Below are 27,833 nucleotides of genomic sequence, written 5' to 3' on the forward strand. Positions count from 1 at the left end.
GAGAGCAGAAGGTCTTGGGAGGATCGAAGAGAGTGGTTTGGTTGATATTTTGAGACCAGGTTGGTGATATAGCTGGGGGCAGAGTTGTGGATGGCTTTGTAAGATGTTGTTAGTATTTTGAATTTTATTTGTATTAAAAAATAATCCACTCCCAGGTGTCAGCTACCCTAGGTACAACACTGACTATGAGACAGATAAAAATGCAGAGAGCAGGTAACTGAAGGAAGAATTTAATATGTATTGTTTTTTTTTTTTGTAAAAGAAAACAAATACATGTATTTTCTTCTCTTTTACCTTGGTGCCGGATTTTAAAAAAATTGCAATTCATGCCCATCAGGTTTGTATTTCAACAGAATAGATTAAAGTGGAGCTCCATCCAAAAGGGGAAGTTCCACTTTAAGGACTACTCCCCCGCTCCCCATTAAGGATTAGCATCTTTGGGGAGGGGGAGCGAATTTGACAGGTACCCGCTCTCACTTCCGGTTTTTTGATAGGTTGAGTGGAACTCCGCTTTAACTGTTCTTATCAAAACAATTGCAGTTTTTGCTTTCTCTAAGACTTCATTCACACAGGCAATGAGACCTGTAGTCAGTGAATGGGCTGTGTGTTCATGCATGCAATCAGCCCATGTAAGTGTATGTGGATACAGCAACTGCATGGAAACAGTTTCCTGGCGTGTGGGTGCGGGTGAGTGGCCCTGAAAGCACACTGTGTGCATCACACCGAGAATCACTATTGCAGTACAACAGTTTATAACACAAACAGCTACTTACACTTGTGCATCCCTCACAGAGAAGTCTAGGAGTAGCTTTGGTAACACAGGCAAGCAGCTGGAGGCTTCCAAGGCTCAAGGACACAAGGTCACCACCATGGATTTGCAGTATTCTGGTAACAATTGGGGAGGTGCTCCCAACAGTAGCTGAGTCTTGTAGAAAAGATGTATGCTGTTAGGCTGCATATTGGTTCTGATAGTAGAGGGCCTCCCGCATGGCTGCAGATCTCTTGCCCTGCTATCTCTGCCTTGCCAAGTGTGGCCTCTCTGAGATGCTGAGGGAACAAAACAGAAAAACGTATCTACCATGGGAGTTGTGGGAAGACGAGTTAAAGGGGCCTTCACCTACATCTGAACATGGTGAGTAAAGAGGCACTGCACTACAATGCAAGTAAAATAGTGGGATGCCATGTACAACTGCAGAGTGAACCTGCTTTACACCTTTATTAAATCCACTCCATTGTGCTGACAGAATACTTCTGATACTTTGTAGGAATCAGCATATGGTGATATTTTACATAGTGGCATAAACAATCCACTAATTTCTTTAGTGAAGAATGGGCTGCATGATTTTAGGTTGTCTTTAAGGTTAAATGAAGTTGTCTGCATTACTATACAGTGTACAGCGGGGTTTCTCAACCAGGGTTTCTCCACAGGTTGCTAGGGGTTCCTTGAGCAATAGCTGCCTCTTAGATAGGTTCCCGCTGACACCATTAATAGTTTTAGCTATCTATAAGGGGGTACATCTCAATGACCACAAGGCTAAGGAACCTTCTTCCCACTGACCATCACATGAATGTATCATGAGCTGTAGATACAGTAATTTTTAGCAGGGGTTCTCCGAGATCAAAAAGTCATTTCAAAAGTTCCTCTGTGTTGAAAAGGTTGAGAAAGACTGGTGTACAGCGTAAGAGCAACTGTGTGCAAAAAATATTTGCCGCAGAATGAACTGTTGTTTAAAAATATCTATAGTTGTAATATGTTTTTTGGTATCATGTACAGAAATGTAGCTTCAGCATAAGCTAAATGATAATTTAGGTTCACCAGTTCCTTTATACAGAATCTACTCTTCTGTATCAGAGAAAAATGTGGGTAATTATAGTGTATTTAGATTCAGTATTAAACTGTTAAATATTACTTTACCAGCCATATTAAATCCAGAACTTCCACAAAACCATGTGAACCAATTACAAAGCTTGAGGGATCTGGACCTGTTCCCTCCTACCTCAGCTAGTCTATTGAAGTCCAGTCACAAGGCAATGAATGTCCACTTTTTGTCCTCTGATCCAGCTGTTTAGTAAAACGCTCTCATGCCTATTGTGCCCTGTAATAAGTTAACTCTCTACTGCTGTCTAAGCACAGCTCTTGCTGCAGAGCTCCACAATGCTTCTAACTTAACCTTGTTTGCTTTCTCCTCTACCAGATGCAGTGAACTACATCTACTCCCAGATCCCTGACCTCACCAACCTTTACTCGCATCAAGAATCTTCACTGATTTGTGACGGGACCACAAAGGTACCTGGTAAGTATATTCTACCATGTACTAAATAATATGCAGCATATCATTTTGATGCACAGTCATGTTGCAGCACTCAGAACATTAGTGTGTGGTATGTAAAAAAGTTAATTATTCTTTAAATAACAATCAGTGCAATTAAATCATCTATGCTCGGTTTGCCAAAATGATATGTGCCTGACTGCTGTGTTTTAAAACCCATTGCTTAATAATTATTCTAATATTGTTATGCTAGTAGTACTATTGTGAGATTATTGGTCTTAACAAGCCTTATAAACAGTATATCTGCCTAGTCACGCAAACTAGAAAATACATTTTTACTGCTTTTAAGGGGTTATTTGAGCCCACTCAAATAATTCAAAGAAACTTTCCTAAAAGACACAAAGTCCATTGCTCACTTCCTCCTGAAAATGCTAGTAGTTAATTCACAAACCTGGAACAAGTACGCAGATCAGGAAATTCCCAAAACAAGTCAGAAAACTTTACTTTAGAACTTGTTCCAAATCAATGAGTCAGAATATTAAAGGAAGAGGGCGAGTCGAGCTCCTTGCATTTGCAGAATGAGAAGCCAAAAATGATAACCTCACAGGAATGATTTAATTCAAGTTTTAAGTGGACACGGGTGATTCCCATAGAAGATTTCTGTGTAGAGTTTTTGGTTACTTTGACGGCAAAATCACAGTGTGGTTCCTGTCTCCGCCCTTTGCATAGAGATTACTTTAAAGATTTCACATTCTTTCCCCTGGGATGTCCATTAATTTCTCCAAAATAATGGAAAATCCTGCATGGTAAGCACTCTTGGCAGAATAATAAGAGCTCAAGTTAGCTGATTCTGCCAGAAGTTCCAAAGTAATGGTGGCATCTAGCATGTGATAGCAACGCTCTGTATTCTATAGTGTATTGTGAGAAAAAGGCTGCGTGGCTCTAATCTATGTGTGCATTTTTTAATTATTTATTAGATGTTACCAACAAACAAACCGGTTTTTATTATAACAGTCAATCAAAAGAAGGTTCTCTGCATAAAACTGTAGGAGAAAAATATGGGAGTATGACTTATATGGAGGGACAGGTCCCAGTGTCCTGGAGGTTTTATTAGTATGTGGGTTCAGAATTAGCAGGAGTTGATGAGTACAGTGATAAGGTGAAGACAGGCCTGAGGGTGATATATATGAGCTGTGGGGTGGAGAAGAGGGGTGAAGGAGAGAGAGAGTTTGGAGAGAGAGGATACAACTGTGAGAAGGAGGAGTAGGGAGTGTATGTTATAGACCAGAGTAACAGTAAAACCAGCTATTCTTTATACATATAGCTTTTTTTCTTGGACTCACAGGATTGGAAAAAAAAATGGTGTGCATAATTCAAGCCTGTATGTATAGGAAACTGTACTAAAGACAGTGTACAATATGCAGTCCTACCTTGTACATCCTCACAATTCTACCTCTGACCTACCTTGTTTAAAAACTGTGATGGGAAGAGAAGTCATGTGGACAAGCCCTCTGGATGCACTTTGTAGTTTTTTAATAACCCTTTTGTATATGAACTAAACACTGGTACAATGATTAGGTGATTTGGTAGGTTTTACTCAATTACTGCAACACTGTGTTTGCATAAATGTCTATTCAGATTAGAGGTATGTAAAAAGCTGTTTGCTCTGAAGGTAGATGTAAACCGAGGACATTTAGTTTGCTAAAGTCAAGTGTATCAGCCAGGTGCCATTTTTTTAAAATAAAATACTTGTTTTCTCATTTTTTATTCTTTGTTACATCTCAGTACTGCTGATTTAATTCAGTTTTTTGAAGCCACTTCCTGTCTACATACATGCACTGCAGCTTTGGCTGCATGGCTTTTTGCATGGTGGATTTTCAGATGATGACAGCAGTAGACAGTGTCTACATAGTGTGTGTTAAAATGGTCTATTGTAGTCTCCATGGCAGCATATATGGTATGTTGGGGGGACAACGTAGCAGCACAGCTTGGAGACAGGGACAGAAAGCTGTCACCCTGTAACAGGAAGTGCCTGAACAAGGACCTTCAAGGCAGAATCACAGGCATAATACTAAGCAAAGTTACAGATTTAGAAATACTGAAAATTAATTAATATTTAAATTGCAATAACATATTAAAGCTTTTATGATATTTTAATGACTGGGTTTACATAGATGTATTTGGGGTTTAGATGTGAGCCTAGGATTGCAGTTTACTAAAGGAGTCACTTTTAAGTTGGCCTAACGAACCTTTGTTTCATATATCTAGTCATGTTCAGGGGGTCTTTCTAATTCTGGTATATTCTCCATAACCCTTTATGGTTTATTACAGTGTATTTTTAAAAATATACAGTAGTAATGGCAGAATATATAGTGATAACATGGTTATGTCTAAAATATAGATGTGGAAATATAGTTACAAAAACAATGCATTACTTCAGAATAATTCTACATAAGGGTTTGGTTTCTTTTTTTTTTCTTTTTTTTTTTTTTGACAGTTATTTTGTTTAAAAAATTCAGTTCTCATTTTTGTGGAAATATTTTCTCATAATGCTTAATAGACAGTATGTATTTGTCTTATGATTTTCTGCCCAAACAAAATTAGCACCATGGACCTTAATGTTTTGGCAATGGGAGATTTTGCTGTAAAATTTAGAATCAGAGGAGTACTGTAACACATACTTTAAAAATATTATTCATGGAAACACATAGTTAATGACAATATATAAATGCTGTATATGACGTATGATGTTCAAAGCAATACAAGAAAGAAAAAAAGCACAAATTAAATAAAAATCTCTATAATTCTAGGCATTGTTTCCCATTTTGTGGAAGTTATTTTCTTCATGTCTACATATCATTGCCTACTACCACATCTTCAGTTTAAAAATGACCTTTGGGCGTCAAATCCTCCACACTTTACTGTTGTAACTAATTAATCTAAAAGGACTCTTTTATGTACCTAAATATGTAGTCATTTAATGAACCAATGGCTGGTGGGGGCCTATCAGGTCCTAAAGACTGCAGCAGTGTGATGACATGATAACGAAGGGATCAGTCAGCGCAGATACAAACTGCAGCACTGGATCAACGCCTTCCATTCTTGAAAAAAACGCTGGACAGGGACAGCAAACTTAGGTGAGTAAAGAAGGGTTTGTGTTATTATTTAAAATGTGAATGCCTAAAAGGGGGTTGAAGCTAGGGATCAGAAGGAAGTTTAATGTTGCTCTGAGATAATCTTTAAGTGCTGCGACCTACTTGGGAAAATTGGTGTTTTGGTAGAAGAGTAAATGTGATACTTTAAAGAAATAAATGGAAATTTGCCTTCTTATTAGATAAAGAGAGGATAGTACTTAACCAGGTGCAATGGCATACCTAGCCATGTTGATATCCTGTGGAATATGGTGGTGGATTAGTTTTAAACATCTCCTTCCATGCTTCTCTATGCGTCACAATTATTTTCATTAGTAATAATGAAACTACTGTAAATGATTACTAATAACACTGTTCAACAGGTAAAAAGTTTTGGGCATAAAATTAGCTAATCTTACATAATTTTGGGCTGCTGAAAACGAAAATGACCCTAAAAAATGTTGATTGGCTCTAGTTTCCATGATATATTCACCCATCTAATGACGTAAGCCATTCAAAATTATGATGCAACTTCAGCTGCATATTGCGCAATTGATACTGGTGACCAATAGAAAATTGCATGTATACTGAGATGATGCAATATTAGCCTTTAATTGCATCACTTCACTGCATAAAAGCTGCAGTATCTGCAGCTGATTGTAGTTCGACAGCGTCTTTACATTTAGTTTTATGCTTATATAGGCTACTCAGTAATGCCTCGAACTTGTGTGAATAAAGCAGATAATTTCTGCTATATCTGCGGTGAAATAACTTTTATCTCACAAAAAAGGAGGATAACAGGAATGATTAAGAAAGCCTACAACTTGTATTTTGGCTGCAAGATAGGAGACCAGGACAAGAGCTGGGCACCACATATATGCTGCAATTCTTGTGGGACGGCACTGGAGCAATGGTTGAATGGAAAAAAGGCATCTATGCCTGTCACTGTGCCAATGATTTGGAGAGAGCCAACAGATCATGTTAGTAATTGTTACTTTTGTATGGTGCCTCCAATTGTAAAAGGGCTAAATAAGAAGAAAAAGTTATCTGTGCACTATCCAAATATTTCATCGGCAATACGTCCAGTTCCTCATGGAGAGGGGCTACCAATTCCTAAAGCACCAGAATCCTTCGTGGTTGAGTCAAGTGAGGAAGAACCTGAAGCGTGTAGTCACGTGCAGTTGTAAGAGATAGCCCTTTCCTCGAATACAAGAGAAAAGCCAAGAGAAGCAAAACCGACACAAACTGAAGACAAAACTAGTGAGAATCCTAAGTATTAAAATGATTCAATTTAGTTTATGGCTATAATTTTTCTTGGTAATCCTATGCAATATATTATGCCATTTAGGCTTTGTTATGTAGTCAATATCACTTGCTTTATATTTGTGGAAAGACCTCTATCTATATAATCATTGTGCATTATGTAGTCATTACGCCTATAGTAGAAAACTTTCCGTTTACAGAAAAACTAGAGCCAATTGAGAAATTTCATTGTTATATTTGAACTCAGAATGTGAAATTCATTAAGAAATGGATCCTTTTGTTTCCAAAACTGGCAAAAAATAAAAATTTGTTGAACAGTGTAATGGGAAGAACAAAATTAGAGTCCGTGAGGATTTATCGCAATGTTTTATATATAATCATGTTTATTATTTATACAATTGAAGGTTTAATAGCAATGAAAAAGGAGAAACTATCTACATGCTGCATAAAATAAAATAATTGGTTTTAAAAGCAAGTGCATGTAGTGTGCCGTGGTGAAACATGGGGATAATGATAATGATAATAAAGGCTAGCAAATAAAATAAAACCAAAGGTTTTTAAAAGGTTGTAAAGCATAAACATTTATGATTCTAAAGACTCATGGTTTTTTTACCATTAGGAGAGGGAAGGAGCAGAGCCGAGCCGCGGCTCTGTGTGTGAATGGGCATGCAGAGCTGCAGCTCAAGAGCCTGCTCGGGTGCCCCCTTAGCAAGTTACTTGTTGTGGGGGCACCCAACAGGAGGGAGGGGCCAGGAGTGCCAGCAGTGGACCCGAGAGAAGGAGGATTGGGGCTGCTCTGTGCAAAACCACTGCATAGAGTAGGTAAGTATGACATGTTTGTTATTTGAAAAAAAAAAAATGACTTTAGTATCACTTTAAGGTAAAAATGTTTATTTAAAAGCATCGCCCATTCACCTCCCCAATACTTACCAGGGTCCTCACTTGATCCAGTATTGAGCCTTTCTGCAGTGGCTCTCTCTTCTCACTTCCGGGTCTCACAGGCTTTGCTGAGGCAGTGGGAGCCATTGACTCCTGCTACTGTCAGTCAAGTCCTGTGATGATAGGAAGCAGCAACCTATGCTGGCACACATGCTGGAGAACAGGAAGAGTCAAGAGCACCAATGGGGAAACCGAAAAGAGAAGGTTCAGGTTCCATTGCACAGAGCAGGTGAAAATAAACCTGTTTGTTTTTTTTTGTTTTTTTTTTTATTTTGAGCTTGAGTTTGCAATAACCACCATAGCAAAACATAAGGATATTAGTAGCCTGCTTTGAGAGTGACAGGCCTACATATAGTAATAAGATCCTCTAAACAGCTGTGACATCAAATAGTTAGGCTAACAACAGATATCTTGACAATACATGGGCCCCATATGGGCAATTGTTTACAATACATAGACAACAAGCAGTCAATTGTCACAATATACAGGCAGCAAATTGGCAATCATTGCAAAATACCATAAATACAATATACATGGGCAGAAAACAGCCAATTGTGATAATATGCAGGTAACAAATGCACCAACACAGACAATATGTGGGAAACAAATGAGCAGTTTCGACATGGCGACACAAATAGCGCACCAACGTGAAACAAGGATATTAGTGCCGTACTTTGAGAGTGACAGGTCTACAGGAGACTAAATTATATACTATTTATTTATAACAGGTACTTATATAGCATTGTCAATTTATGCAGCACTTTACATATACAGGACATTCTACATTCACATCAGTCCCTAACCCCCAAGGAGTGTACAATCTAAGGTCCCTAACTTACATTCATACATACACATACTAGGGTCAAGTTAGACAGGAGCCAATTAACCTACCAGCATGTCTTTGGAGTGTGGGAGGAAACCCAAGCAGACATAGAGACAGCATGCAAACTCTGTGCAGGTGGTGCCATGGTTAAGATTTGAACCAATGACCCTAGTGCTGCCAGGCTGAAGTGCTAACCACCTAGCCACTGTGCTGCCCTTTAAACAGTTATGATTTCAAATATTAGGTTAAAAAAATGGCTATCCTGGCTATCCTGACTAGAGATGAGCGAATTTTTCAAAAATTCGATTCGGCTGATTCGGCGAATTCCAGGAAGAAATTCGATTCGATGCGAATTAATTCGCTACGAAGTTAACTTATAAAAAGGGTTTCTAGGCTTCAGAGAGCCTTTAAATTAGTGCAGAACACTGTACCTTTAATTTAAATGCCCTTGGAGATGAGGAAGGAGAAGGAGAAGGAGAAGGATGAGAAGAAGGAGAAGGAGAAGGATGAGAAGAAGGAGAAGGATGAGAAGAAGGAGAAGGAGAAGGAGAAGGAGAAGGAGGAGAAGGAGAAGGAGAAGGATGAGAAGAAGGAGAAGGAGAAGGATGAGAAGAAGGAGAAGGAGAAGGATGAGAAGAAGGAGAAGGATGAGAAGAAGGATGAGAAGAAGGATGAGAAGAAGGAGAAGGATGAGAAGAAGGAGAAGGAGAAGGATGAGAAGAAGGAGAAGGATGAGAAGAAGGAGAAGGATGAGAAGAAGGATGAGAAGAAGGATGAGAAGAAGGAGAAGGATGAGAAGAAGGACAGTTCTGTGACAGTTTCTGTCTATTTCTGACAGTTCTGTGACATTCACTCCATACAGCGGTTTCAACCGCTGTATGGAGGGAATGTCCCAGAACTGTCAGAAATAGTCTATTTCTGACAGTTCTGGGACATGTATGGAGTGAATGTCCCAGAACTGTCAGAAATAGTCTATTTCTGACAGTTGTGGGACATTCCCTCCATACAGCGGTTTCAACCGCTGTATGGAGGGAATGTCCCAGAACTGTCATAAATAGTCTATTTCTGACAGTTGTGGGACATTCACTCCATACAGCGGTTTCAACCGCGGTATGGAGGGAATGTCCCACAACTGTCAGAAATAGTCTATTTCTGACAGTTCTGGGACATTCACTCCATACAGCGGTTGAAACATTGTATCTATTTGTTTCCATAAATGGATCCATTTATGGAAACAAATAGATACAATGTTTCAACCGCTGTATGGAGGGAATGTCCCAGAACTGTCATAAATAGTCTATTTCTGACAGTTGTGGGACATTCACTCCATACAGCGGTTTCAACCTCATCCTCTTCTTCTTCTTCTGAGGTTGAGGATGAGGATGAAGAAGTAGAAGAAGAAGAAGAAGTAGGATGAAAATAAGAATTCCAAACCGGCAAAAAGTGTATGTGCAGAGTTCCTCTATTTCTGACAGTTCTCTGACAGCTTCTTCACATGTACAGCGGTTGAAACTAATAGATACAATGTTTCAACCGCTGTACATGTGTTCCTTCTGTCAGAGAACTGTCAGAAATAGTGGAGCTCTCTGCAGGGACACTTTTCCTGGCTGATCGTGAAAAATCCGATTCGCGCACCCGAAGTAGGCAAATATTCGGATTCGACGCGAATCGAATTTTTCCTGAAATTCGTATCGAATTCCGGTTCGCCTGGTTCGATTCGCTCATCTCTAATCCTGACAATACATGCGCTGCAAATTATTATTATTATTATACAGTATTTATAAAGCGCCAATAGTTCGCTCAGCGCTGTACATTACAAAGGGGGACAGAACATGTGACAGAACAATACCAATACAATGTGATACACGAGGGGTTCGAGGGCCCTGCTCTTTCGAGTTTACAATCTAGGAGATGGGCAATTGTACGATACACAGAAAACAAGCAATCAACAGAACAGTTACAATATGCAGGCAGTAAATAGGAAATAATTTTAATACATGGGCAGAAAATAGTCAGTTGGGATAACATGCAGGTAACAAAATAACAGCAAAAATACAGGCAACAGATGGGCAACAGATGGGCAGTTGTGACTATATGGTTGCAACAAATGAGCCATTGGAAAATATGGGAGCAAATATCCAAGCTTGACAATTTATGAACAGCCGTGGCTGCCAGGGGATCATGAAACAAGAGTAACATTCCAGATCTGAAAAGCCATTTTTATTCACAAACACTTAGTTTACAGTATGATCATAAATCACATTCCCCATATCAGTAATCCCCAGGATTAAATCAGAAAGTCTACACACATCATGTCTCTTTCTGTCCTCAGCACACTGCACTGCCCCCTCCAGTCATTTACATGTCATAGGAAGACCTCTTATAAGAATAAATTCTTTACACACACCCATCCAAAGCCAAGTAATGAATAATAGAAAACAAGGTTCTTCAAAACACTACAATAGCTACAACAACTCTTCACAAACACAATACATAATCATTTTTTAAAGCATGTTCTGTTACCCCCTCCCCCTTTCCCACCAAAGAAATTAAATTGAACAACAACCTGAGCAGATTGCTTCTTTGGGTGATTTACAATTATTGTATTTATTAAAAGTTATCACATAAAATTAAATGTAAGTTGCCCATATCATTTCTTGGCAGTATACCTGCTGATAAATCTTTTATCACCACCAATCAGAACAAAGGTATACACACCATTGTGTGTCTCCATTAAGTAACATTATAATTCCTGGGCTTCTCTGTATGGCCTCAGGTCAAACAGCTTGGGGTTCACAGTTCTTAAATTCTACCCCCCCATTCTCCCATTCTCCCATTATTTCTTACATGTTGCAAATTACATTTTCTTAGTTTAGCATGGCCAGGAAAAAGTGTGAAATCCATATACTCCAGGTGGTCTTGTGCTGGATTGTGTCCAGGACAATGTCCAGTTGGCAAGGTTGGAAGCTCTTAATGTTCCATGTAATGACTATCACAATACCATTGCTGACTAGACTTTGGTTGACTGATGAGTTGGAGAACTCCATAAACCCCAGAAGAAATGCATGCTTAGCTGAACTCTGGACACTGGACGAATCCCTGGGCAATGTGGTTGAAGGTCTGCTTCACTAAGCAAGGATACTGGATAGGGCTTTATTGCACATCCTGAACCCTCTGATGACTTCTGTAGAAACAATTTAATTGTATTTGCCAATTTTGCCCACATGTATAGCATAATTTGTTACGTACAGCCTTTGAGGCTGAATTTGAGGACCAGGATGTGTGTATTGGGATTGAATGACAATTCCTTTTGTGGTAGAGGGAGAGGGACAGAAGACATTTACTTTGTGATATTTATTAATATTTTTTTTAACAAGGCTTATTAGACCAAAGCTTGTTTGGCAAAAGGGCTGCAGGTTCAACTTTTTCTTTAACCCACTCACATACTGTATCTCTGCAGGGCATTTACTTTAAAACTGCTATTTTAGAAAGGTCTGGAGTATATCATCAAAAGTAAAAGCATCCTGTCCCTTCAGCCATCTGTGACATGACAGGGTCATTCTGCGGGCAAACATTTTGAATTATCTTAGTAAATAAATCTTATCTACTATGATCGTCAGGTCTATCTACTGGCCATAATGGGTATTTTCCTGATTCACTTTATACTTTATGAAAAACATTCCACCTGGAGAGAAAATAACCTAATAACATTTATTTTAGCCCCCACGTACACAAAACAAATGTACATGCAGTTTCATGGTACAAATAGCTCCAATTTTTTTTTTCATAAATACACCCCCTAGTTTTGTCATGTGGTATGACATTATTATAGCTGGTTTTAGTAATCCAAATGGAAATATCAATTAAAGTTTTACTGTGGAAGATTAGAATGTATCCCCATGTCTGTAATAACCCAATAAGTCTAGGACCAAAGTCAGATCTTAAACAATATAGGCCCTTGCAGAAAAACGTGTTCTCATGTGTCAACATGCAATATTTAAATTATGATAATACCAGTTTACTTAGTCCATACAGGACAGGAGACTGTTTTTAATATTATTATTACACAGGATTTATATAGCGCCAGCAGTTTGTGCAGCACCTTACAATATAAAAGGTTACAGTACAATTACAATACAGTGCAACACAGAAGGAATAGGAGAGCTCTGCCCACGAAGCTTGCAGTCTATAGGGAGGGGAAGGTGGTGCAAAAGGTAATAGCTGTTGAGGACGATCTGATGGAGGTGGCTGAAGTACAGTTTTTCGGTGGAGGTTGGGAAATCTTGCCTGAACAAATGAGTTTTTGGGGATCACCTAAAGATGGACATTGAATGAGATAACCAGACATACTGGAATAGATAACTCCAGAGGATAGGTGATATTCTGGAGAAGTCCTGAGGGCAAGCATGGGAAGAGGTAACAAGGGAGCAAGAGGTCTTGAAAGGAGTGGATGATTTGGGTGATATGTCAGGATGAGGTTGGTGATGTAGCAGGGGGCAGTGTTGTGGATGGCTTCATATGTTGTTGTTAATATTTTGAAATGTATATGTTGGGCTAGTGGAAGCCAGTGAAGGGATTGGCAAAGAGAAGCAGCAGCCACAGATTGGTTAGTAAGGTATATTAGTCTAGCAGCAGCATTCATGATAGACTGAAGGGGGAATAGCCTGTGTAAAGTTAGGCCAGTGAGAAGAGAGTTTCTGTAGTCAAGGCAGGAGATAACCAGAGATTGAATACGTTTGTTTCTGGTGATTAATTTGGCCATGGCAAACTCTGAAAATGTTACGGAGGTTAAGGCAGCAAGATTTAACCAGTGACTGGGCATAGGGCACAAAGGAGAGGTCAGAGCCTAGGATTACACCAAGCACCCTAGCATGCATGGAGGGATCAATGTTTGTACCATTGGTCACAATAGTAAAATCACGAGGGAGGGATTGAGGAACAGGAAATATTACAAGCTCAGTTTTAGACAGGTTGAGTTTGAAGAAGTGGTGTGACATCCATACTGATATGTCAGCCTTGAAGTACCCCAACAGAAAGAATCAGAGGAGCGCAGGAGTTGCAGGTGACACTGAAGGTGCGATGAGATAGGTAAGAAGAGAACCAAGAAAGAGCAGAGTCCAAGGTTGTAGAGTTTATCGAGGTGGGGTGTGGGATCAACTGAATCATAGGCAGCAGAAAGGTCTAAGAATATGAGTATGACTGTTTCTTGATTCTTTCCCATGCTTAGCTATTGAGGAGTGTTTGGTAAAAATGATCGGCAGTTTTCAGATGGAGCTTGTGAAAATGTTCCTGTCATAAATGTCCATATTACCTTTGCTTCTAGGGGGTAATACTTTTAAACAGGAGTCATTCATTTGCGGAACACGGAATAACAGATCCATTGAAGGTTCCTTAGTAATGAATTCAACTATCTTTTGAATGGGGTCTGATTCATGCATTATAAAAGATTAGCTCTGTTTTTAAAATAAATATATTGATAAATTCTGCTGAATATTTCAGATCATAAGTGTTTTAATTTTATAAATTACATTAGTTTATATTTAGCCTCAAGGCATATCAGAATAAAAATCTTGTCTACCACCACTCAGACTTTTCATGCAATTTGTTCTATTTTTATTTGCTTTACCCTCCGAAGCATAGTTCATTTGTTGACCTGAAACACAGGGTCTGACTTTTCCCTAATCTGTATAAATTCTACATGGTTTTTGCCTTTGCTCTAGACAAAAGATGTCAGATACATTCATCATCATTCTCTGTCTTCACTGTAGTACACTTATGTCTTGACTATGCTCCCAAGCACCACAGGAAATATTGTGTTAGTGTACTGTACTTAAGCTTCTCAGTATGAATTAATTGTAATTGTGAAAAATATGAAATTTGGCTTATAACAATGCTGTAAATTATATTATACTGCCAGTATAGGTCTTGTAAGAGATACTGCATATCTACACTGTCAGTCTTAGGCAAAACAGAACTAAGCTGTTAATAAGTCAGGAGATACACATGGTAAACTGCCTTATTTGACTGACTTACTTAGATTAGGGAAATGTGTTTAAACACATTCATGTCATAATATCATGAATCTCATGACTGTCATCATGTCATGTCATATTTGTAAAGCATTCACCTTTGATACATCCACATATTACGATACCACAGGTCTTGTATTTTACAGGGACAGCATGCAAGTAATGAAGATACACATGCACATTTAGTAATAATTTTTTTTTTATAATTTATTGGTAAATACTTAGCTGGTGTACATGGGTGCTTCAAGTGTGCTTGCTGATAGTGAAAGTAACAGGTTCACTTTAATGCCCCCTTCACCAGCTGCATATACTCAACTCCTTTTACTACCCTACTGTTCCAGCCACCAGAAGTGAGGAAAGGAACTCTGGTGCTTACACAGCGCTGATGACTCTCTTACTGCCCCCAAGTTACAGTGTTACGCCAAACACCAACACTGTCACATGAGAAAAGTGGGAGTGAACAACATGCACCTCAATGGCCAGGAGTAAAGCATTTCTTCACTCCTGGCACCCAAAAGGTCTGGGGGGAGGTGGGTAAAGAGTGTGTTTCTGGGGTGGATGGCATTTACATTACATGGTTAAAACAAATTTTAGCTGGCAACGTTGGCTTGCTAGCCTTAAAAGGCATAACCTTTGTGGCAGACTTCTTTTGAAATCATAATGGACTGTTAAATGTTATAGTGGTAGGTACAAAATTCATTCAGTAATTTATATAGGATATATAGAGTATAATAGTTTACAACTCTAGATTTAGAGAATACTTGTAGATGTGGCAGGTATGATTTCAGTGTCTGTGTTCACGTTAATGCATGTTACACTGATCTGCACAATGTTATACGTCTTATGTGGCAATATCACACTGCTTTTCAACGTAACAATTCACAGCTGATTTGTCTCGACCTATGTCTGTCTGATGTTTGCTCACATATAATATTTAGTTTAACAAATTCCCTGTCAACCAAACTGTTAACACATTGTGCTTTTTATGTAAGAATGTTGCAGTATTAGTACACATGACGCTGTATGTTTGCCAATTAACCATTCACTTGCTTTATGTGTTGTAACATGCACCTCCTTTCTTGTTTCTGTTTAAGCATTGTACGCCATGGAAATTAATGTGGAGAAAGACAGAAAGACAGGAGAGACCAAGATTCTCTCTACAACTGCCATTGACTCAGAGGGGTTCCACCAGAGAGGAGTAAAAGTCTATGATGATGGTAACAAAGTAGTTTATGAGCTCCACCATTCAGGTGCTGTGGTAGAAAATGGTGTCCATAAGTTAAGTACGAGGGATGTAGATGATCTTATACAGAAATCCGCACAATTAACAGGGCAAGACATTTTACCCAAAAGAACTCTTACCAATGAAGGAATGTCTAGCCAAATGAAGGAGCAATTGCATTTTAAGGAAGCTAAACTAGAAATGGTGCATAAACCAAGCAAAGGGTTTCCTTTAAAGCCTGGACAACAACATATAAGTGGTGGAAGTGATGTGAATGCAGCTACGCTAGAGCAACCAGTGACAATGATCTTCATGGGCTATCAGAATATAGATGATGAGGATGAAACTAAAAAAGTGTTGGGCTATGATGACACCATGAAAGCTGAGCTTATTCTCATTGATGAAGATGATGAGAAGTCATTGCGGGAGAAGACAGTAACTGATGTGTCCACTATGGATGGAAATGCTGCAGAACTGGTCTCTGGGAAGCTTCTCACTGAGACCACAGAACCCTCCTCTCCTGAAGGCAAAGAGGACAGTCTAGCCACAGAACCCATTACAGGTACAGAAAAGAAAGCTCGCTGTAAATGCTGTGTTGTAATGTGATTGCCCCTCTCCTTTAAGCCCAAACAGCACAGACACTGCCAACTTTGTATCGCACAGAATGATATGAGCTGTACAATACTGTGACCTAGAAGTGGATATCTACATTGCCTTGAAATTGGTTTAGTTTTTTTTTTATACATTTATTATTTTAACTATGTATATGTGTGCTATCTACTTCATTGTTTAGGATCACAAAGTTGTAAATCTGTGACTCTAAGCAACAGATGTCAGGACTAACACATCACAAAGCCACCCATGTCATAAAATTATATAAATATATATTTAACATGGAGGTAACAATGGGCTAGATCTGAAACAATAAATTCTGCTGTATTAAATATGGCACATTATTGGCCATGTTAAATCATAGATGCAGTGCAAATAATGATCTCATACATTTTAACACTCATAATAAACACAGCAGAGCATAGAAAGCACCAACAGAGGGTTATCAGATTGTAATAATTACATATAAGCTTTTACAGGTAAAGGTAATGCTGAAATGATAACAGGGTATATAAATCTGAGTTTAGGTTTGGAACAGGAGTCCACATAACAATTTTGAGCAGTTGTCTATGAGCTCCAACCTTAGACTTTAGCTTTTATTGAAGAGCTATCAGAAAACGGTATTCTGATTTTGATTGGTTGGAAGTGAAGCAAGTCACACCCAGGTCCGGGCAAAAAAAAGGTCCTACTAGTGCCCATTGTAAACCTTTGTGTTGAATCCCCAACATTGATCCTTATCTGCTCCAATATTGATCTCCAATAATTTCATCAATCTGTATATGGCCTTGTTGTATGGCATTTTCTTTCTTTCCTGCACAAGTTCTCTTGAAGTTTGGTAGCAGCGACAAATGTCAGACTCTTAAATCTGGCCAGTAAGCCAACTGAGTTACTAAGAATCAAACCTGAGTTGGGCAACTTACTGAAATTTTTTAAAAAATATTGGACAGTATTTCAGTTTGAGGACCTTTTCCTGAAATTTTTGTAAAATGTTTAGAAGGGTTTGGAGTAGCTGCTTGCCTTTAAATATTGCCCTTTTTATTGTATTGTTTTCAATATCTCTGAAATAAAATGCCATGGCATACAAATGTGACTGTACAGCTCCATGCACACTGGGAGTTTTAATGATGCTGATAGGGAGCTGTGTAAAGTCACATTAAAAAAGTTTTTCAGAGGTTTTTTAGCAGTTTTGCATTAGTGTTAACGGCACTTTGCCGCGTTTGCGGTTTTTAGCATTTTTTTCGTTTTATTTTTTTAGCAGAAACAAAAATGTTTTTATTCTCCAAAAATGCCGGTTTGCCGCACTTTAACGCTTTTTTAAGCGTTAGAGCGTTTTTACAGCTAAAAAATAACCCTGCCAAAAAACGCTGATTACAGTCTGTGTGCATGGACACATAGGATAACATGCTGGAGAGTTTACTGGCTGTAGAAAAAAATATCAAAAGCCAAAAACAGCAGCTGTAAAAATGTCCAGTGTGCATGAGGACTACAACTGGGCTTGCTGGACCTGCTTAAACCATAGGCTTATAAGCTTTGACTGCATTTTCAGTCTTACTACATGCACTGTAGAAGGAAACAGATTTTCTGATCAAGCACTGTTTGGAAAATACAGAGATCTATCTACATTTATTATTTTACCACCTTTAATACCATACTTGAAAATAACATATTTATAATGGTTACTGGCAGGTGAGGAAATAGTTTATGGCAAAATATATTTTTTCACGAACATTTCTTTAAAAAAAAATCTAGCCAATTTTTCCACACTGTACATGTGGATTTTACTCGATTGCCTTATGTTCTGAGATAATGATATATTTATATGTATGAATGGGCAGTCATTTAGGACATACATGCAAGAGAGTGGTTAAAATTAGCTGGTTGTACAGCACAGACTAATACATTACAGAAACCATGCCAACAGGAAAACACTGGATTTTAAGTAGTAGACACAAGCAGTATAATCTAAGAATTTAAAATGTGAGTATTTCACAAATAAGTTGCAATAGAGTAATAGTCAGAGAAGTACCTTGCTTAATTTTGGGAAACGCCACAAATTTGCTCCATGCAAGCATATTTGCGAGAGTATTATGGTTGTACAAAAGTGCAAAGTACCTAATTAAGGTCATCTAACACTTTACATCACACCCATAGCAAAATTACTTGTGCTTTGATAGACTGGCAATCTAACATTTTTATGTAGCCAAGGTATAATGTATGACTAACAGTACTTATGTATGAAGTTTGATGCAGCTTTTATGACTGTGAAAAAATGTGAGTGTTTTTATTGTCATTTTTTAATATATTTTTGAACATAGTTAAATGAGTTTTAAAATACACAGATATTTTATGAGTTTAGTAATGCATGTATGTAATTCTTGTTTTTCAAACACTAAGCCTTGGGGCAGTTAGTCCATATGCATAGTTGTTTCAGGGCACTTTGAATGTGTTAAGTTACTGTGCGTCTGCAGTACACAGTAGGGTGATACAACTGGGTTAATTCTTTAATCGGCACAAAGAGCGGTATACTTTTTCGGTAGTATGCAATGGAAACAAGTCAGTCTTCAGGGTAACCAAAGTCATGCTAATGCAAGATAAACCTAACTGGTTGCTATGGATCACTGCACTTTGCACATTGCTCTTTGCCTTATGAACTAAGCCTTATAATGAATGGTACTTTGGCAGTGCTGTTTCGTACAGTGTCTGCATGGTTGTGTACCTCTACAGGAAGAAAGAAAAAAATTGGAGATTGTTTGGAATTACACCAAGGCCTTCTGAGAGCCTTCTAATATTTTTATAGTACAAGCTCTCATGGCACTTACCTAGTTGTAGTATGTTTGACAAGTTCTGTGCTATTAGGAACATGGGAAAAACATTACTACTGTACAGACAAAATCATCTGAGTGATGAGTCACGTTGATATTTAATGTCAGTGCACCAGGTATGACAAGGTATGACCTACCTTAAGGAACTTGTATTATCCATTCAAATTTAGTACAATGGTATGCTCATTAATATGTTCCAGCCCTTGTTTTCCAGATGTATTTAAAGCAACCTTGAAAAGGTGGAAAAAGCAGTTTCCTGTTCTTTCCTTGCTGTTTTACCTATCACCGTTTGATCAAACACATCTAAGACCTGTCTCATTTGCACAGAAAACAGATTTTCAAATCTTATCCTCAGTATAAATATTAATGAATTATTGAACATGCTTTTAATATCCCTACTGTCTGCATATATCACATCAGTTATGCCAAATGATCTTGCTTGCTGCTTTTTCTTCCTTTGTCTTACACAATTAAAAAAAAAATTGGAAACTCAAATGTTAATTATTATCATAAGACGCAGCTTAAGATAATTTATAATTATATTTTTTTCTTCAATATATTTTTGATATTTTTTCATGAATGTATGTGGCTAAAAAAGGGGTTGTATTTAAGATGCTTAATGGTCAATGACATGCTAAATGATATTCTTGGATGTTTAATCACACCATCCTTAAAGCCCAACTCTAGGCAAACTTTTTTCAGCCCCTCTGCATAGGTTAACTGCTCATTTTGTCTAGGGGTGAACACAGAGCCAATACTCACCTGATTCTTCGATCCTCCAGAAAACGGTGCTCCCCCTCATCCAGTGGTGGACTGTTCCTGCCATCCTCACATTCGGAGTTGGTCTATGGTGATAATATCAGGAACAGTCCGTTGCACAAGACCGCTAAACTGCCAAGGGGGGGGGGCAGGAACCGCATGGACCTGTCTTGCGCCCCAAGGGAAAAAAAATTGCCTTGAGTTCTTCTTTAGCAATTAAATATGTAAAAGTTAGCACAGTGGTAGATACTTTCAAACATGAGCTTAAAAGTACATGTACCATAGAATTCTGAACTGCAGATATAAGCGTATTTAAATTTGAGCCCAATTCATGCAGACTAAATTATTTAAATATTCTGAACAAGAAGTGAAAGCACTTTAAAACATGCCTTCATTTAGCTCTGAATCTTTAAGCCCTGTGAGGAAATTGATTTACAAAGTTCACAACAGAGGCATAGTGTTTTTCTATGAGAACAGAATGTTGCCAGCCTACCAGCCCTCTAATGTAAACAGACGGTAGGTGTTTCTAAGCTGTTAGAAACCACCTAAACTCGACTCTAGAGGCTTTGTTGTGATCTTTCAGAAGGCATAACTTCACATTAAAAGAGGTCATGGATGGCTTGTATTATAGCTCTTTTACAGGTTGTTAAATTGAATCTAACCCCACTGATTTAACTTTTACATTCAAGACATGCCATAAATGATAACTGTCACATTTGATTGTGATCTCAAGCAAACTGTCAAGCCATCAAATGGATGGTGTCATAACTGATCACATGTGTAGCACCATGGCAACTGGATATGAATCTTAGATGGCAGCTTCCTTGGCATGTAGAGGACAGAAGGGTTTACTTCCACTTTAAGAATGTGTAAATAGTTTAATGTCAATAGTTTAGGCATAAGTGCACTATAAGACTGAAGTCCACCAAAAACAATTAAAGTGTCATAGCATATGACCATTAATTAACATGGGGATCAGCAAATAAAGTAGTAAAGGCTAACCTAATTGTGTATTCTCCATTCACCCAAGTGGAAAATAAGGTTGTTACAATAAAGGGGATAATATGCCATTTGCTGAAGATTTGTTGGTAATGGTTCCTAGCAGGGGTGGATTGACCATTTGGAAACTTGGGCACTGCCCGAGGGCCTGGGGTCAATAGGAGGCCCCATGAGATGCCCCTGGTAGCTTTTTCATAGGCTTTTTTGAGATTGGGCAAGGACGCAGGGGCCCCATGATCCCCTATTGCCCGGGGGCCCCATGAGTTGTCAGTCCGCCCCTGGTTCCTAGTAGAAATGGGCTCATATTGCATTATTGCCCAAGGCCATTTACATCTTAACGTATATAGCTTAAAGTTCCTTGGATAAGATGGCAGCATTTGCTTTCTTTTATAAGTATCAGCATATTTTGTTGTAATTTCCAGTGGTCTGAACTGAAATCTCAAACAAATCAGCTTTCTTAGCTATCTTCTTTGAACTACAAAGACATACCCCACTATATAATGAAGATTAGGAGAAAAAATGTGTTGAAGTTCTAATATGAAGAGCAACGTATGGTGACAATGCTGCTTTTCCTTGGACACAGTACGGTTAGTCCCCCTAGGATGGGAAGGGGTATATTTTAAAAAAAAATTGCAGTGGGAATCCTAAGAAAAAATAGCTTATGGTTAAAGAACATTTAACCATAAAAGTTACAGAGCATTTAACCAATACAGAAAATAAACTAACACTAGACGCTAAGAATATTTGACCAGAAGTGAAAATAATATGAGGGAGACCTCTACACTGCAAACTAAGATGTGTATTTATTTTAAAAAATGGCAACGCTATACATTCTGTGAAATTGCACATGTACACTGCTTTGGTATGAATAAGGGCAAAACTAAAATTATTAGGCTATACTCTCTGCAGCTGGAATGTTTTTAATTTACAGGCATAGAGTATACTTGGAAAATACCACTAGATGGAAACTAGTTGAAGCTGATGATCATATTAACCACTTGCCCTCCTGAGGATTTACCCCCCTTCCTGACCAGACCATTTTTTGCGTTACAGTGCTGCGTTACTTTATCTGACAATTGCGCGGTCATGCAACGCTGCACCCAAATGAAATTTATGCCTGTTTTTTTCCCCGCACATTGAGCTTTATTTCAGTTGTATTTGATTGACTGTGCGTTTTTTATTTTTGCGTTATAAAAAAAAAGACCGACAAGTTTGAGAAAAAAACTATATTTCTGACTTTTTGCTATTAAACATGTCCAGTAAAAAAATTTTAAAAATAAATTTCGGCATAAATTTCATCCAAAATGTATTCTGCTACATAAATCATATAAATATCCTCCTGCGCTCTTATGGTGAATAGTAAATAAAGCTAGGAAGCAGCCAGCATCTGTCCCACACCAAACAAAGGCAATATGAATAAAATGTAAAATTGATGCAGCGCTAAAAGAACAAAACACTAAAACCTAAATAACCAAATGGTAAATATAGGTATTAGTATAGATATTAACATGACCCAAATCCACCTAGGGATGAGCAGAAGACAGTGGCCCTTAATAGGCTAGTAGTAGTGGTTAAGTGCAGGATAAAGTGTCCATAGTTCATATATCTACAGGGGTGCAGGTGAATCACAGCACACTCCAAAAACGTGATCCCGGGCAGTCTTGCTGCAATGGCCTCTCACCTCCACTCTACGACCCTACAGGGCCATAAAGCATAATGTAGATCACCACGGAATCCTCCAATTCAGGGACTCTTTTGGTAGATTGGCATCACATGAACAGGGATCGAATTCCTCCAGGCCAGTAGGCCTACAAACAAAGAAGGTAATCCACTTACATGACAAGACGCTTGTATGGAGATTGCTATCTCCATACAAGCCGTCTTGTCATGTAAGTGGATTACCTTCTTTGTTTGTTTGGTTATCTGCTGACTTTTTACAAATAAAGCGGTAATACACTATGAGGATTGTGTTTATCCCCTCATTTATGAGCATATGAGCGGTTGTGACATCGGAGGAGAGTGCTTTCTGTTTACCTACTGGCCTGGAGGAATTCGATCCCTGTTCATGTGATGCCAATCTACCAAAAGAGTCCCTGAATTGGAGGATTCCGTGGTGATCTACATTATGCTTTATGGCCCTGTAGGGTCGTAGAGTGGAGGTGAGAGGCCATTGCAGCAAGACTGCCCGGGATCACGTTTTTGGAGTGTGCTGTGATTCACCTGCACCCCTGTAGATATATGAACTATGGACACTTTATCCTGCACTTAACCACTACTACTAGCCTATTAAGGGCCACTGTCTTCTGCTCATCCCTAGGTGGATTTGGGTCATGTTAATATCTATACTAATACCTATATTTACCATTTGGTTATTTAGGTTTTAGTGTTTTGTTCTTTTAGCGCTGCATCAATTTTACATTTTATTCTGCTACATGTCTTTGCTACAAAAAAATCTCAATATGTGAAAATTAATTGGTTTACGTGAAAGTTATAACGTTTACAAATGGCGGTATAGATACTGGGATTTTTTTTTATTTTTACTAGTAATGGCGGCGATCAGCAGGAGTGGGTGACTGCAGCGGACATTCTGACACTGGGGGGAACTGACTTGGTGTCACTGACATCCCCAGTGACACCAATACAGTGATCAGTGCTAAAAAAAAATCACTGACACTGTACTAATGGCACTGGGCAGGAAGGGGTTAACATGAGGGGCGATCAAAGGGTTAACCGTGTGCTGGGAGTGTTTTTAGTATGGGGCAGTGTCTGTGTGCTTCACTGTAAGCACACTGCTTTTAATGGCTGTGCTGTGCACAGCCTTCCAAAGCAGTGTACCTGAGCTGACAGGGTGGAGAACTGTTAGTAAACAAAACAGTTCTCCTCCCCTTCGGAGATCCTCAGTAATCACTGGGCGCCAGCGAGTAGTCACCAGCTGGGACCTGGTGATTGACAGCCGCACCCAGGAATGGCAGCATGGGTAGGGCGCGCTCCCCCTACCTGGAAATGTTGCAGTGATAGAATTCCATTGTTTACCTTAGGTGATCTGTAAAGGGTTTCAGTACGGTAAACTTGTCAAACAATAGAACTTCTGCAACGTTGTATCAATTCTCTATGCCAGTCTACTCTCTGCAGTAGCTGACACATTACACCACCCTTTCTCAAACTTTTTACTCCCAAGGAACCCTTAAAATAATTTTCTGGTCTTGGGGAACCCCTGACAAATTCATTTATTTGGATCAGAAGGAAGTATGTCTCTTACATTGGTGATTACTGGGAAAACTGCTCCCCTACAGTGGTGTTTAGAAGGCTGCCTTTACAGATAGCTAAGATCGTTGGTGTTGGTGTGCTGATTCTGCCAAGTGGCGTTGGACTGGGAATTATGAAGGCACCATCAGATGGGAGATCAATCAGCCACAGCTCAAGGAACTGCTAGCTACCCCTGAAGGAACCCTAAGGTTCCATAGAACCCTGGTTGAGAATGGCTGCATTACACTAACAGTGGTGAGCATGGAACCTACAATTACAGAGGTCTTCCTCAACTTTTATTTCTAACTATACCCCTTAGTGTCAACATACCCAAATCCATGGAACTGCTACCTCTTAATATTCAGAGATCAACCAGGTTGTGGCTCTTGTAGTCCATTCCCAGTTCAACATAAGAATACAAGAAGATGAGAGTCACAATCCATAGTCAGCTCATCCAAATACTTTATTCCAATTAGCAATAAAGCGACTGCATGCATGTAATCTCAACCCAGAAAACCACACTTCCCAAATGTGTTTCACCCTGATATTGGAATAAAGCATTACAATGAGCTTGCTCTGGAGTGTGACTCTTTATCTCTTGTGGAGCCCTTAGTGTGTTATTGACAGTATCAAAAATTAAATGTAAATTAAAGAGTAAAAATGAAAAAAGAAAGCAAATGCATCTACTACATCTAAGGACTGATAAGCTGAAATACAGTATATTCAATTTTATGTTTTAGGTTTACAAATACTTTAATAAAGCCTTGGTAATTACATGTGTGAAGGAAGCTGAAAACCAGGGACATTTCCAGGGTCAGTGTTAATAGTCCACGGATAAACCTTGAAAATGTGTGGTAGGATACATTTTATGACACAGTCTCAGAAATGAATATACACTATGCCCTGTCTAGTCCATGGGGTTGGATTGCTAAGGATTTTGAGGTTTGCTACACATAGCTGATTAAAACTGAATCATGTGAAGAAGACATCACTAATTTCATTTCTTCATGTGATGATCATACAAGAAACAATAAGGCTTTGACATTCTGTACTAAGCATTCCAGTCCTATGCTGTCACATTAGCAACTGGCATCCAGCTAGGAATCCTCAGTAAATGTGAAATAGTCATGCACAGCTACACCACCCCTGCTTGTCTGCGAAACCCACTGTTATTTGTTCCAAGTGAAAAAATGTGCCCTTTGGAATAACAACTTCAGCAACTACTGGGCCACTCAGAATAGTCACTGACCATAATACCCAGTGGGTTTTTTTTCTGACAGATTTACTTCCTTATTACATTTTCCTAAAAGTTAAGTAGCTCTGTTGCTATTATGGGATTCACAAGAATTTCCCTTTGCCTCAGTGCTGAACAGCACTTCCTTATGTAATGACCAAGGTTTATTAGCTACTGCAGCAATGTGACTTAAAGGGCAATTTTAGTGTAGGTTGGTATCAATAAAATGCGCATTTTATTGCCAAATATGGCAGTGCATGTTCCAAGGTGTGTTGCTGTACCATTGATTTTGAATGGCACCCCAATACAGTAATATAGTACTAGGAAATGTATCCACGCTGCAGTGCAAAACAAGGCATAACATGTGTGCCCAAAACACGTGGTAAAGCAAGGTAGTGATAATTGAGTCATAAGCACACATTCATATTTATTATTGTAAAATTTATATCACAATTTTGCATAATGGATGTTCCTTCTTTTGAGGGTGGTATTTTATATACAGGGTTTTTTTTATTCCCCGCTAGTTGAACTTGCGCTTACTGGTAAATTTCTAGTAGCTCATAGAAAACAATCGGCATTCAACTCTCATTTCTGCCATGCAAATTTTGAAAATGAAACACATATTCTGATTGGTTACAAATGTTAATTTTATTTGTCAACATTCCTTTAATTAGGCCCACGGAGAGTCTGCTGCAATCAGCCTGTCAGAGAGGCTGGGGTAGTAAAGTACCATGTTAGGCACAGGCAATATATTATTATAATTATTATTATTAATAATAATAACGGTGATAACTATATATATATATATATATATATATAGTATTATTATGCAGGATTTATATAGTGTCAGCATAATAATCAAAAAGTACCTTTTACGTTTATAAATAAAAACACAAATCACACAAAGTGCACAGAAAATAGAATTTAGTGGCCTTTATTTGGAAAAAATCAACAGTTCAATTGGTAATATTCTTTTTTTCAACATTAAAGAAAAAGCTCAGGTCTCATCCTCCCAAAGAACCCTGGTATAGTTGCAGCATCTGAAGTCTCTGCCTGTCTAACTTGTTAGCGATTCTTTTAGAAAGCAAATGATCAGTCAACATAATCGTACAATCATATACGGTATGTCACTGATAATTCAAAGTCTAATTGCACCATGCAATTATACTTCCATTGTAGTCTCCCAACCCCCAGCTTTCCCCACCAGTCTTATATTCATCTTTCCCTGATTCACCTTGATATCTCAGATAAGGCCACAAAGCCACCTGTCAAAATCTTCTGAGCCAGGTTTACACATGAGTTCTATGCCATTCACTTCTAATGAACATTAGTCTAGAGCAGTGGCCTCCAAACTGTGGCTCTTTGCTTGCCTTTATCCAGCCCTTGGGGCACTGTTTCTCCCACTGTTACAAGACACTGTTCTACCAACTGACACCAACAATGGGGCACCAGTTCTCTCATTGACAGCAGTAATGGGGCACTATTCCTTCCAATGATAGGACACTGTTCCTCCCTCTAATACCAAATGCGGAAGTGCTTACTCCCACTGATGCCAGGAAAATTTCCACTCCCGCTGGCCATAGGCCAGCCCTCCTAAAGTTTGAAGGATAATAAACTGGCCCTTTGTTTAGAAAGTTTGGAGACCCCTGGTCTAAGAGTGTTAGTATTTCTCGGAAGCTCTGCATAGTAAATATTGGTAGTGCAAAGCGCATGTGCAAACAATTTAGTCAAACTCTGTGACCTCACCTGTGATATCTTGGTGGATATAATACGGACATGGGATTGAGGGAAACTATATTATGAGTGTAACTATTACTTCTACAAGTTTCAAAGTATCTAAATTGCTTGCTAAACATTCTACATTTAGATATTTTAACATGTCACAGAGTTATGTTGTTCTGTTCAAGAGATACCCTAATAATAGGAATGCAGAAGGAAACCACAACCAAACACATGTACAACCTAATAGGAATTTTGATACCTACAACTTTGTAGTGGCAGTGACCTAAGCTTTTCTTTTTAAAGTTTGAGAAAATATTTTGATACACTCTCAGTGAGTTTTTGATTTTTTATATATTTTGTGATATAAACTGTTTACACTTGGTTTGCATTGTGTGTACTTTTCTTTACTCAGTGCACAATATTTTTACATAGTTTTAAGATCCTGTAACCCTGCTCTATTCTACAACGTGGTTGATCGAGAAGATTGCAGGGTTTCCAGAGTGGAAATATCTTTCTATCTCTATGGCATATAGTTAACATATATGTGTGAATGATTTATGGTATGTGTTATGGTAGGTTCTGATTTACATTTTTAATGTGTCTAAATAAGCAGCTATTCTTACAATGTACTGTTCTGAAATATTTTTAAACGCTGTTTTCCTATTTCCTTCTCTCCCTCCTTGTTTTCCCTTTTCCGAACTTTGTACAAACACAACATTCTCTTTGAAGCCCGTATTGCAACTATTACCACTGAAATTAATG

At 38.5% G+C, this 27,833-nt stretch overlaps 1 protein-coding gene across 3 annotated transcripts in view; it reads left to right on the forward strand.

Moving 5' to 3' along the window:
• The window catches only part of PALM2AKAP2 (PALM2 and AKAP2 fusion), a 459,422-nt gene that overhangs the window by 179,896 nt on the left and 251,693 nt on the right, over positions 1–27,833 (forward strand). For 2 of the 3 annotated variants that reach the window (XM_089670918.1, XM_089670919.1), the window contains exons 6-7: positions 2,196–2,294; positions 15,550–16,239. In XM_089670918.1, coding sequence (XP_089527044.1) covers positions 2,196–2,294; positions 15,550–16,239 — 789 coding nt within the window. The remainder of the gene's footprint in view (positions 1–2,195; positions 2,295–15,549; positions 16,240–27,833) is intronic. The other variant, XM_089670920.1, reaches the window with a different exon arrangement.

The sequence above is a fragment of the Staurois parvus genome, unplaced genomic scaffold (genome assembly GCF_062004578.1).
Source record: "Staurois parvus isolate SC_StPar_1 unplaced genomic scaffold, SC_StPar_1.0 ptg000096l, whole genome shotgun sequence".
Taxonomy (NCBI): domain Eukaryota; kingdom Metazoa; phylum Chordata; class Amphibia; order Anura; family Ranidae; genus Staurois; species Staurois parvus.